Source organism: Arvicola amphibius, chromosome 6 (assembly GCF_903992535.2).
Source record: "Arvicola amphibius chromosome 6, mArvAmp1.2, whole genome shotgun sequence".
NCBI classification, from domain to species: Eukaryota; Metazoa; Chordata; class Mammalia; order Rodentia; family Cricetidae; genus Arvicola; species Arvicola amphibius.
This window is the reverse complement of record NC_052052.2, coordinates 96063861-96078012: the sequence shown is the minus strand read 5'-3', so window position 1 is coordinate 96078012 and position 14152 is coordinate 96063861. Positions and strand designations below refer to the sequence as shown.

General features: G+C 36.0%; 1 protein-coding gene across 1 annotated transcript in view; it reads left to right on the top strand.

The window, feature by feature from the left end:
• Malrd1 (MAM and LDL receptor class A domain containing 1) overlaps positions 1 to 14152 on the top strand; it is a 617971-nt gene that overhangs the window by 479908 nt on the left and 123911 nt on the right. The window contains exon 31 of the mRNA XM_038334493.1: positions 1209 to 1366. Within this exon, the coding sequence (XP_038190421.1) occupies positions 1209 to 1366 (158 nt within the window). The remainder of the gene's footprint in view (positions 1 to 1208; positions 1367 to 14152) is intronic.

Genomic DNA, 14152 nt, shown 5'->3' with positions numbered 1-14152 from the left:
AATAAAAAAAAACACTCTGACCAAGATACTTGAAACAACAAAAGAAAGCACAAAGTTCTACTGTCAGAAGTGAAGGGAGAAGATTGCTGCTGATCCTTGAACACTGATAAGCCACAAAGGAAAAAACGTATTAAGTAGAAAATAATTTATTAGACTTGTTTGTAACTATATATGTAACTTATCTGCTACCTCAGAAAAAGCAAGAAAGAGAAAAGTAGCTTGATAAGTTTTGACAATGGTGTCAATCAGAAAATAAATCCAATTATACTGAATGCAGAGACCTTTGACAAACAAATGCATTCGAGGAGCACAGATACTATGTATAGTACAGTGGAAAAAATAAAATGGAGCTAGGAACTCAATGAGTAAAGTCATCGTTGTGCAAGCACAAGGACCTGAGTTCACATCCTGAGCAATCACTTAAAAACCAGGCTAGGTAAGATGTATCTGCAACCTATGGGTCATGGGGACATGAGGATCCCTGGTGCTTGCTGTCCAGACAGATTATCCTAATGGACTAACTCCAGGTCTAGTGAGAAGCCTTATGTCAAAGTGTAAGGTGGAGAGTGACAGAAGCATACATATATTATTAACCTTAATATATATATTATAATATAAATTATAATATAATATAATGTAATTAATATAATATAATATATCTTATGTATTTTTCACATATGCCTACGCAGGCAAGCCCCCCATAAATACACACAGACATCAACAAACAAATTATGTAGTTATTCTCAGAATCACATTCTGCTTAAACTTTAGCCACATCTTACTACTCTGGCTAGTGTAGAAGTAAGAACAATTGAAAGCAAGCTGCACATCAGTCATTCCTAGTGCCCAGGCTGTACCCGTCTACTATGCATAACATACAAAATGCTATGGCTCTGAAGAGACAGGCTTGAATGAACTGGAGGAAAGGACCACACCTTCAGAGTCAACACAGAGTTGAGTCCTGTGTAAAATAAATCCTGCTTATCACATGACCCTAGCAACACCTTTTTCTTCAGAAGAATTAATTGCTATATTGAGATGACTGGTAAGAGATAAATTCTATTTAACTAGTAGGGTTGGGGGAGGCAGAGGAAGGGAGAGCATTTAAGGTAATGATGATATTTGTACATGGTTTAAACTTATTCTGTATTGTTCAGTAAAATAAATTGCTGCACTGAAAAACAAAACTTTTTCTCAATCTGTTCTAGGTAGTGGTCGGCATTTCCTGTATGTCAACTCTTCTGTCTCCAAACAAGGGTCTATTGCAAGAATCATTACCTCTCAGCTCTTCCCGGCAAGCCTTGGAATGTGTACCGTTCGGTTCTGGTTCTACATGGTGGATCCCCAGGTTCTGGGGATTTTAAAGGTATGGAAGGAGATAGATCTATGTCAATGGAAATATTCATCATATAAGTTTCAGCCACCACCCCCTTTTGTAGTCACGCTGTCAATGGTGGCATCATTAATTTCTCATCTCTACCTGGAGCTGTGGGGCTTTGACAATACTGTTCTGTGCAATTCATCTCCATCTGAGTCAAGACTAAACTCATTGATGACTGCCACCTGAACTCAATTTAAAGAGTACCTGGAGATAAAGGAGTCTGAGTAGATTGTACATGTACTTTACAAATAAGAACTTGCCTAAGGACAATGAAGAAATGTGATACAAGAGATAATGATAGAGAAATCTCTACCTCAAGCAGAAAAGGTAAAGCTACCTTGAAATTTTAAATTTAGATCTGCTCCAATTATAAAGTATCAGTCCTTAAGGAAGGTGACAATACTTATACTTCTAGCTTTATCAAAGATTAATGAGTTTATTTAAACCAGGATGAACCAATTTTGATCTCTATGTTTAATTAAAAGTGTGTGTTGGAGCACAACTCCCAAGGTTATGACCTAACAATTAATTGTTTAGACCAACATGACTGGTTTTATTGCTTTTAACTCAAACACTGTCTCTGGGAAATGGGGACAGCTGTTACATTCCCTGTCTTTCAGGAGGTATTTTATACACTATATATATGTAATAAAACCATATATATAATTTTATTACACATATAATTAATTTTATTTCAAACATTTGCCTAATGTAGGAGGTACATTTCAAACTTTAAAATAAGGAAATTCAGACACAAAGATGCTTAGACACTTTTCCTTCTCCTAGATTACACGATTATTAGAAAATCTTATGTCAAACCTCTAGCATCCATTACTTATCAACCTGTGGTCTATCCAAGAAGCCTGAAAAAGAAAACAAAAGAACAAAAGCCATAAAAGTTCTAATCACTGACAAACAGAGTCTTTCAAGCATGCAAAGAAAATGAAATATTTACCCCAACTCTATGAGAGAATCTGTTTTCAAAGGGAAAACAATAGAAATGAAAGTCCATTCTAGCATTTGAGGGACATGTGACCTCAGTTCAATACCTTAATTCTTTGTAATATTTTCAAAGTTTCTACATATAATATATAATAATTTGGGACACTGGCTTATGGTTGTAAAAAAATTCCATGGAGTCTAACTTCCTAAACACCCTGCATTATTAGTCTTTCTTTTTTGTTATGATTTGTTACTCATGAAAGCAAGCAGATCTTACTTACTTACTGGCATGGTTCTGCATCCTCCTCCATTCAGAACAAATGCCAAACCATGCTTTTGTGAGTTAGTCATCTGCTTGGGGTATCCAAATATATAACACCTAGATTTTATCTGTAAATATCTGTAAATATCCTCTAAATTACAAATGATGGTCTCTGCCATGAGTTGTGATTCTTGCTGTGGGATCATTCATGGGTTTTCTAATTAGAGGACAGCAATATAAAAAATACTTCTGTATTCTGGGCAGTCTTCAAGTAATTCTAGAAATAATATTGGGGAGGAATTAGCAATCAACATGATAGGCAGTAATGATGGTGGTGGGGGTGGTGATGGTGGTGGTGGTAGGGAAGCGGGCTTCTGCTCTGGACTGTCTTGATGAGGTTGATGGTCCAGTGATACAGTGACTTTGTTTAGTATTTCTGGTCTTCTCTATTTGATTTGGCTTGTGGGGTTTCTTCTAGTTTGGAAACTGCGAGATGTATGATAGGCTTGGGGTTATTTGATATATTTGAGAGCATCTCTCATACATGAGAAGAGAGACTTGAGGGAAAAATAAGCTACTATGCTATGTACGTGCACACATACACATAAACACACACACACACAGAGAGAGAGAAAAAGAGAGAAAGGGTGACAGAGACAGAATTGCTTTGTCTAATTCCCTGGATCCTTCTTTACTTGAGCCAATAACTCTAGAAGTAGTTAGATACTGGAAGGGTCCTGGTCAACACTGAAACCTGGGATTATCAGTTTTCATGTGGTGATGTTGATCCCTACTTCCCAATAACATTTCCCAGGGATAGAATTCAACATATGAATGGGAAGAACCATTAGCATTCTCTAGAAGTCATGGCAAAAGATTGCATGGCTCTATTTAACATGAACCCTCAATGTGCTCTGCAAAAACAATACCTACAAATAGCAAATAGGACATTTCTTCACCAGCATATTGAGATTATTTCCAAATAAAGCACGCCTAAATTGTGTCACTACACTAACATGACTCATCATATTGACTCATCATATAAATCTAAAGCAATGAATATAAATTTATGCAGTTGAGAAGTTCAGGTAAAATTAAACATGATATTCATGTAAATTTATGGATTACAAGCCAAACTACTCTGACTTATCCTAGCCTTTGCAGTAGAAGGATGCGTGAGAAAAACAAATACTTTGCAGGACTAGGGATACTACAGTACCATTTCCAAGTAAATTGATAATAAGAATATTAAACTGTTTACAAAGTCATCAGCATGATTTGATACAAAGGCAAGAAATTATAGAAAAATACCACCAGTATCCATTTCACTAAATATTGCCTATTTCCTGGCTGTTAATATAGAAGAACTTAATCGTGTTAACTTCTTTCTGACTTTCAGCTACATGGCCACATATGAAATTAATCTCTCGGTAAAATGATAGTGGTCTTCCTTTGATCCAGATAGCCTAAGAGCCCTAAGGGAAACCAAATTACTTTTTTTCTGAAAATATTGAACTTTTAGTAGCCCATATGCCTAGCCATGAATTTGTTTATATTTTAAATGTAATGTCAGTAAAAAAAAAAAAGTGAATATCCTGATTTTGCCAAATTCTTCTTAAGAAAATCAAAGGAAACACATATGTTTCTAAATATATACCCTTTGTAACATTTCATGTAATCTGTAGATACTTCATGTTGTTTTGTTTTGTCATGTTTTTGTCTTATTGGGTTTTTTTTTTGATTCTTCATTTTTTCAGAGAAAGAAAGAACACGTAGATGGGTGTTTAGGGATCAACAGAGGATCTGGGATGAGTTGGATGGAACAATATGATCAAAATGTATTATATGAAAAAATTAATAAAAAATAAAATAAAATTTATATTTCATGAAATTTTGTGTAATATAGCTGCTCATGGAGAAAAAGTGAAATGAACTACTTCTTAAAACTTCCTCTGTGATGACATGATTTGACAAATCTGGACAGTGTCTTAGAGGTCTAATGTTCATATTTCAGAATAATTAGCTTGCCATTCTGAAATAGCTTTTATTTTAAAGTTGAATTCATAGATCTAAACAATTACTATTAAAACCTATAGAATTCAAATTTACTTAGCATGTAAATCTTCTTATTCATAATCCCATGGAAATTGTTGTTATGATGATTGTTAAATGCTCATCGGTTTACTCATGAGCACATTATTAGCCCTGAGACTTGCTCAATGAACTTTCTTTATGCATTCTTGGTAGTAAAGTTAACTTGCCTGAAAAACCTATGAATGCGTGATTGCTTAATAAATCTGTTAAAATTAAATGTCTGCATTTTCCAAGTTTCATTGACCTATAATAAATGTCTTTACAATGTGCAGAAAGATAATGTCTCATATATAAATTTATATATATATATAATATATAATATATAATAGTTTTTATGCAGTATTTTCTGATTATGATTCCCATTTTAAGTAAAACAGGAGTGGTACTGGAAAAAATACAAGAACAATATCAAACATAATAATATCAGCTGTTTATTATATGTCAAAAACTACTAAAAAATTTATATTAATTAATATGTATTCCTCATTCAATGATGTTATGTACACCATACATTAAAGTCAAGGATAAAGTGAGAGAGGAGAAACTTCCAGAATCTGCTCAATATTCTAAAATTAGAGGATGGTAAACTTTAGTTTTCCCACATCGACTGGCTCTGTTGCTTTTCCCTCTTGTGTCTTCCTGCCTCTCACATTAAGGGGCTGTTTTCAGCTCACCTGAGCTAGTGGGAGCTCACTGACTCTGGACTGACAGCTGAGGAACCTGCAGAGGACAGAAAGTGGGCGACACTGAAAGTGGGCGACAGTTGTGTGACTTGGGCAACTTGCGGGGCCACTGGCAGCGGAACCAATATTCTTCCCTAGTACATGAACTGACTTTTTGGAGCCCATTCCCTATGGAGGAATAGCTTGCTTAGTGTAGATACCATGGGGAGGGCATTGGTTCTGACTCAAGTGATGTGACAGACCTTGTTAACCCCTAAATGGGAGGCCTGAGCCTCTCTGAGGAGTGGTTAGGGTGGCAAGGGGAGAAGGTGGGGAAGAGGAGGGGAGGGAGAGGAACTAAGATTAGTATGTAAAATAACAAAATTGTTTAAAAAAATAGATAAAAGAGCTGTTTCCATAACCTATTTAATGTTTACATACTCATTATTCAGAAATCGCCTTTATATTCTGTAAATAGTTATTAGAATCTAATTCTTTAGAAAAACTTTTGCATATTCCGTGTATTGTAGGAGCCAGTCATGATAGGCGAAATAGAAACAAACCACCCACAGTTCTTTTCTTCCAACCATTATCACCTGTCAGTGTTGGTCTCAGGCATCCTTTTAATGGAGGCCTGAAGCAATACCTGGTGGGGGAAGAGCCACAAACAGATTACTGAGCACCACCCAAGGACAGACCATTCAAAGGAAATGCCTGAAGTTCCAACCCTTGTAGATAGGATCACCTGCCAGCATACTCACCAGGACACCCTTAGACAAATGTCCATCAGGGGTCCTGATTCTTAGAAACTCCTCACCCCCATCTTTGCTACTATAAAAACCCAACTCTAACTGAGCTCGTGGCTCTGCAATTATTCAAATATGTTGGATACAAGGAGAGACCAAGTTTGCAAATTGTATGAAAGAAAGGTTCTTTGCTTTTACATATGGAACTTGTTGATTTTGGGGGGACTTCATGGATCTGGGCATAACATGTATGACATGTTATACCATTTAATATAAATTTGCTTTAAATCATAGATATCATAGAAATCTAATAGTAAGCCAAATAGTTGTATGTGTCTACGAACTCTTCATGTATAGAAAGCAGTGAAAGGTATGATGAATATGTTTGTTCTGCCGAGTTTCCTATGAAACAAAATACTTAGTTTACTTGTTCAGGACTTCATATAATCATCTGTTGGATAAACAGTTAAAGGACAAGAGCCACAAGGGCATCTTTGTCAAACTGAGGTCTGCCTTTGGTAACTTCCTAAGGTATGTCATATTTGTTATGGTTTAAAATAAAATATACAAATTCCTGAGTGGCAGCAGGCAGGGGGCAGCTGGTCACAAGACCATGGGGGCCACAAAGGCATTCAGGTCCCAGGCAAGAAGCCCCTAAGTAGTCCGTAGGCCATGAGGGCCAGAGGGTCCTAGGCAGGGAGCTGCATGATAAGTGGGAGACCAACCGAGACAGGTAGACACACCACACAGAGGAAGTGAGTATTTATTTAGATGGTTATGGAAAGGTAAGGGAAAAGGCGAAATAGGGGAGCAGTGGGGCAGGGGAAACCACAGCAGCAGCTACCTGTTTGGAAGAGGGACTGAAAGAGAAGAGACTCAGCTGGAAGCAGGAAGGAAGATCTGCCTGCCTCAGTGGTGGATGGGGGAGGGAGTAGGTGGGGCTTGTCTCTTAAAGGGACAGGACAGACCATTACAATATTGACCACTGCCTACACAAAAGCCAGACTTTTAGATGCTTCCACTGTCAGTTCAAGCAGAACTCTATCTTTATGATACCCCAGACTCATAAAACTCAAAATAGCAAATAACAGAAAGATGAGACCCATTCCAATACATCTTGTGTCTAAAAACCCAGATGACTGTGGTCCAGAGACACTAGCCATGAGCAGATACTGTGAGACAAGAAGGGTTTCAAATTCGCAATTCACAATTCTCTTCACCAGCTATATATAAGGGGATAATATGAATAATGGCCCAATAAAATACAATGATGAAGTCCTCTTAGTAATGGGAGAAATATATCTTGGATTTATATTCACATATTAATCAGGCATTAGGTTAGAATTTAGTACAGTAAGGCTGTAATTAACAAGTGACTACATGTGAGCTGCTCTGCAGGGCTTGGCTGTTCCCTCTAGGCTTGTGTAGATGTAAAGAGTCAACTGTATTTCATAGCTCTCGCTACTGCTGCAGGAAGTTCCAGGCAAGTGGATAGAGAAGTGGGAGACAATGGAGATGAAAAACAAACAAACAAAAAAAAAACCACTAAAACTTCTACTTTGTGTTATGATGAACGTTGTTGAGAGCTGCTATCAATGCTCCTTTTAGAGATATTTTTTAAAGTAGGTTTTAATTGACTTTCCAGACACAGCACAGCAGTTTTCTTTCATCCTTGCTTAGGCTGAATTTGATATCTGCTACATTCACAAGTAGTATGGCACTTCTCATCAGAGCCGGTTTAGAAAATAATACTAGTGAGTATTTAAGAGAGGAAACAATGACACATATAAATGGCCCTATCGTGTGTTATACATTAGAATGGCTGAAAATGCATAACAGATATCTGTACCCTAAAAAGACCTGCAAGAAAGTCAGAATATATTGATCAATAAAATTGGTCAATTCTCACTAATTTAAGCAGAAATAAAAGTAAAAATGGTATGCTTGCCATTATCAATATACCTATTGCTATGCTGCAGACATTTTATACTGTAAGGCAAATAATATTGCTGTAGCCATAGTTAAAATGAGCAAATATGATTTTGTTATTATTAATGCTTTGAGAATCCCATGCATTGTATTTTGATTATCTAACTCCTCTTCCATTTCCTCCCAAATCTATTCTCCCCACTCAATATCCAATGACAACAACATTGTGTTGTTATTCTTTTTTTTTTTAATTTATGAAGTCCAGTTATTGTCGCGAATAAACTCTTGGATGTGTGACCATCCATTGGTACATATTTGACCCACCAGGGATTTTACCTTAAAAAAAAACTAACTTCCCCTCTCCAGCAGTTATCATTATCAATAGCTCCTCAGCTAGGGGTGGGATGTCAATCCCAGGTTACCCCTCCACATTGAGATTGCTGTCTGACTTGAACTTGTCTAGGTCTTGTGGATGTTGTCAAATCCTTGTAAACTCATATGTGCAACTACTCTGCTGTCTTCATGAAATACTATTTTGTTGTGTTTTGCTTTGTTTTGGTTTTGTAGTCATCTACTACCTCTGCCTCTTACAGTCTTTCCACTTCATCTTCTACAACAGTCCTTGAACTTTAGAAGGGATTTTTTTTTTAGTCAGATGAGTATCCAACTTGATACAATAAAGATCTGATTGACAAGGAATGCACACTGGTCTAATAATGGCACAAACATCAACTCCACAGTGTAGAACTCATAGCTAGAACAGTATCAGGGCCAAAAACCTGTGACTGAACAGGTTATAGGTCCTATGAAAGCGCCTAGAACTCTTCCTCTGCTAATGGCATGTAGTCCTAAATGATTTCTCAGTGTATCTACACACACCTGTCACCTATCACATGGCAAGAATATGGGTCCATGTTAACAGTTTGGTAAAATTTGATGTATAGGATTTGACAACAGAGAGATAATTTGACACATGAAATAGAGAAAAAGATGCTGGAATAGTATATATATCGACTTGCAGATAATAGAAAAAAAGCCTTAGAGAAAAATATTGCTGTAATCCACTATTAAATTATAAATTACACAGGACATAATGGCAATGCACAAGTGCAGAGGTTGAACTCAAGAGGAGGGAGCTAATCTAATTTGACCTTCTGCACAGACTTCCCCTTCACAGTGCAATAAAGAGAGAAAAGCGACCTCCAGTTGAAAAGCATTACTTCTGGAAATGAAAATCAAGTCACATTGTGAAGACATAGAAGTGGGAATTTGCAAAAGAAAGTATTTCTCACACCTGACTATAAATGGACTAGGTACAAAGTCACCTTGAGAAATAACCAAATCAGCTTTGCTTAGAAGTCTGGGTCCCAGGCTGAGGAAGACTTCTTCAAAGGACTATTTAACATATTGGAAGCTAAAGAAAGTTTTCTTTTACATTTTTAGTTGGTGAACTCTATCATTTTTCAGATTCTGTATTGAATCTGGATTTGATATCTTACTTACCAAGCCCTTTCCCATCATAGAAGACTAAAATGTTCTCATTTATTTTTCTACAACATGGAGTTCCGGATTTAGCTAATTTACTTAGGTTTTACTCTTGAATAGAAATGATAATTAAAATCTCAATTTTTTCCCCCACATAACTGTAATTATTTCCATTGATTGAACCCTTTGTCTTACTTCTGTTTATTTCCCAGGACCTTTTGTCATATGTCGAATCTATACATATACACACATTTTCTTTAGGATGCTTGAAGGAATTATTACACCTAGTTCATTGCTAATATGGTATATACATAGTTGAGTGATGAAAACAGAAATAAATTGATCCATTTCATCTACCCTTTAGTTTTCGTATCCTCTTTAGCCTACTGGGAAAGGTGTGTCAGATTCCTTACTTATACTGAGTATCTGTTTTTGTTGCTGTTGTTTGTTTTTGTTTATGTGTTTGTCAGTCTCAGCTCTTACATGTCAAAGCTATGTTAGTATATGATATAAGACTGTACATTTATTGCCACTCTTCTTTCTTCATGATAAGGGCATTTTCTTGGATTTCTGTTTGCCTTTTGTTTTGGCACTTATTGCCTTTATTTGGGGTTTATTATATTCACTGAATTTCAGTTATTCTTCCTTATTCCAAAAGTTTTAAAGTTGTAATTGTCATTGTTTTCTGTGAAGTGGATATTTTTTATTAAACTAGTTGAAAATTTTCATCTATTATGATTAACAATCTATTTCATATTTGAATATAACCGCCCACCACTAAAAGACGACGTTTGGCAAGATTTTACCAATCAGGCTCTGTGGTTTCTTGTAATTGGCTGGATTATTAGATGAACTTCCTAAAGAACGCACATATTTCTTGGTAATCATATTAATAAAAATACCTGTCATTTATAGCATGTTAACATTGATTAAAAATATTTCTCAGCTATTTTTTCTCACCACCCTATTAATTCTATGCAATCTACAATTTTAAGTTGTTTTCTAATTTGATATGTGTATTTATTTGCCAGGGACCATAGCACAAAACTACAAACTAGACAACATAACCATTAGCAATACAATTTCTCACAGTTCTGACCAAAGACTCAAGATCAATGTGTGGACAGATGTGGTTTCATCTGAGGCTTCTGTCGTTAGCTTACTTATATCCCCACCTGGGCTTTCTTCTGTTTGAAACCCCACCGTTCTTTCCTGTGTCCAAACTGCCCTTCTTATGAAGAAGCCATTCACATTCCAGTGCTACAGTTCCTAAGTTCTTTTGAATTCCTGATGGCTTTGTCTTTATCCTCGGGGAAATTTTGATTCACTCAGTTCATTCTGCAGTTGCATTTAATCCTGGCCCTTCTGATAATCGATTTATTACTGAAGGTTTTATCCGAACACTTGTGCTAGTCTTCATAACTTATGAAAAAAATCTCTTGTGTGTGTGTGTGTGTGTGTGTGTGTTTGTACTTGCTAGATTTAATTGACACCAATGTAGATGCAAGGAATAAGTTATAATTCTTTGTTTCGCAAAAGTATTTGGATACATCTCTGTATGTAGGTGAAACTTGTTCCAATAATAATAGTACATATGTTCCAGTTCGTTAGACAAACCAATAAGTACCTTTCTTCTGGCAGTGACTGTGCACTCTGAATGACCTCCAACTCTATGTTACTCTATTGTCAAAGAGGAACTATGACTTTGGTGGCCTTATGTTTTTGATATACTCTTTTTTATTACTTGTTGGAGGAGGTAAAAGTTGTAGTAGTCTCAGGAAGGATTGCCTCATTTATGTGATTCCATTGCTCAACTTGGAAATCCCTGAGCTTGAGCTGAGGATTTACCTGCCCTGTATTTCCAGATACAAATGTTATCCTCATCCGCTCCTCAGACAAGTTGCTGAACCAGCATGCTTGCAACCCCTTGCTTCATTATTAGTTTGTACCTAAGGCATTATTTCCTTGAGTGCTTCCATAATTCTGCTGGAAAAGCCTGCCCCTTTTTGGTTGTTGCTGATAGTGGTGATTGTTTCCTACACCTGTGATATTTCAAAAGTGCCTCAGTTATATTTGTATGTTTTCATCAGACAGTTTCTATTTGGATTTGTGTGTATTAGTAGCTGTTTCTGATTCTCCAGGACTCCTGAGAGTCAGCATTTTCCATCCCATATATGTGTCTACATGTGTAAATATAAGACATTTTGTCTATAGCCTCTTGATTTGATATACTATATTGAATGATTACTGAATTTTTACTGACATAACATGCTTGTAATCAATTTCTTTGTTCATGACATTGATTTACTCTTAATATATTGTTAGATTTAATTTGTTAATAGCTTGGAAGTATTTTTCTTCTTAATGTTCTTGAGAGATATTAATGTATAGTTTCATTTCTAATACTAGTTTGGGTTTGTGTATTATTTGGAATATTATCGATCCATTCACACTCTTTAACAGGCAAATTCATATTTTTATTGCTGATTTTTCTCCTTGTGAGTTCTGATTTGTGTGTATTTCAAGGAATTGGTCCATTCGTTACATCTAGAGGTAGACAAGTTTCTGTTCTGCCAAGTCCTGCAGCTGCTCAGTCCCAAATAAACACACAGAGCCTTATACTTATCCCTAATATCCTGTAATTATAAAATACACCCCTATCACCACACCCCACACACTTCTGTACTTTATCCTGTAAACATCAAAGGCTGAAGTTTGAGTTATTTTGAAACATCGTTTAGTTTCTTCTGAAACTTCTTTGCTTTAAGTGTTATCTCTCCATTATGATCTTCTAGTTTAATTCTGTGGCGGTCCCAGAGCCAGATCACTTTTGTTCATTTAACTTGGCTACCGTGTGGGTTTTATTTTTCCAGAATGCCACCAATTTCAGTGATTTTTATGTGTAAGCTTGAGAAGAATGTATCTTCCTCTGTTGCTGATTGAAGCATTGTATAAATGTAAATGAGACCCAGTTGATTGATGGTCCTCACTTCAAACATGTCTTGACTGCTTTGTTCCATCTGATCTGTCAATCACTGGTAAAGAAAGGTTGGAGTCTTCAGCTATGATAATAGATTCATTTCCTTTCTCCTTTAGATATATTCACTTTTGTCTCAAGTATTTGATAACGCTGTTTTTAGTCACACATACATTGAGGATGTGTATGCAATTTAGGAAACTTTTATAATTCCATCTCAATTCACTAGGGCCACAATAGCAAAAGACTTTAGAAAGAGTAATTTGTAAATAGGAAAAATTATTTCTAGTCTGTCCTTACATGAGAACAGCTCCCAGAAATCTCCCTCAGGCTTCCTTCATTCAGGTACTAATCAAATTGAGGAGGGCAGTCCCTGAGATCTGATCATTTCCTGAAGATGGCACATTGGAATAATGTCATCTTGGGGCTTCAACAGGTTTGTTTAAAGAAAGGACAAAGCCTTGAGACTACAGTAAGGACTTTATTATCCCTGTTAAATTTTCTTTCTCTGAAGCCTGTTTTGCCCAACATTAGAACAGTGTCTCCATATTTCTTATAGTTAGTGTCATCTCTGTGTACTCTTCTTCATCCCACTGATTTTCATCTAGTCTTGATATTTAACTGGGTTCCTTCAAAGAAGTATGCACTCAGATCTTAACTTTTAGTTGGCTCTGAAAAATACCTTCTTTCAGTTGCTATATTTGCATTTAAAGTAGGCACTGATACGTGAATAAATGGCTGCCATGATTGCTGCTTGCCTCCCCACTCCACCCTCCCCATTATCTTTTCACTTACGCAATTTTGCTAGGTTGAAATTCTGGTCTCTTCGTCTATCAATGGCTCTATCTTTCAAACTAACTCTAGTTTTCTCATGAGTTGTCAGTGTCCATGGAAAATAAATCCAAGGTCACTTTCAAATAATGCTGCACAGTTTCCTGGGGAATCTAAGTACACTAGAATAGAACACGCTCAGTTTGCCCTAAATTTCCTTTGTAACAATCATTGATTTCTCATACCCAAATGCTAAAACAAGAGAATAATATTCTTTTTATTTTTGCATCAAATTATCTGAATGAATAACATAAGAGGAGCAACATCAACAAAACAATTCAAGTTTGAAATCTGTTTCTTCTATAACAGTCTTACTTTATATAAATCTGGTATTTGGGCCTGTATTATTTCCCCTGTGTCTGAAAAAAATCCTCCTAATTTTATTTGCAAATTAGTGCTACAAAATTTTTTTCTCAAAGTTTTTCTTATTTGAAGAAGGGTTTATTATCCTTTGGTAATAACTTGACTTGATAAAGAATTTTAAATAGTGATTTTTTTCCTTTTACCATTTAAAACTTCTTCATATTCTATGTTACACCACACTTTTGACTTGAATAAGCAAGTCTCTGAAAAGAAGTCTCACATAGTCTCATACTTCCTCATCTATAATTAAGGAATATTTTTCCCAGTAGGGCTTTTTCAAGTTTTTTCTCTTTGTCTCTTTCTTTGCATCTCTGGAGTTTAAATGTTTAGGTGTAGATAATAAACACCTGTGTTACTCTTTGTCTTACTGGTCATCCCAGATTTTTTCTTTGATGTCTATCATTAGAGAAGATCGCGTAGTCAGTCCACAGCCTCCAATACCCTGTTCTGCTATTATTGTCTGTTTCATTGTGGATAGTT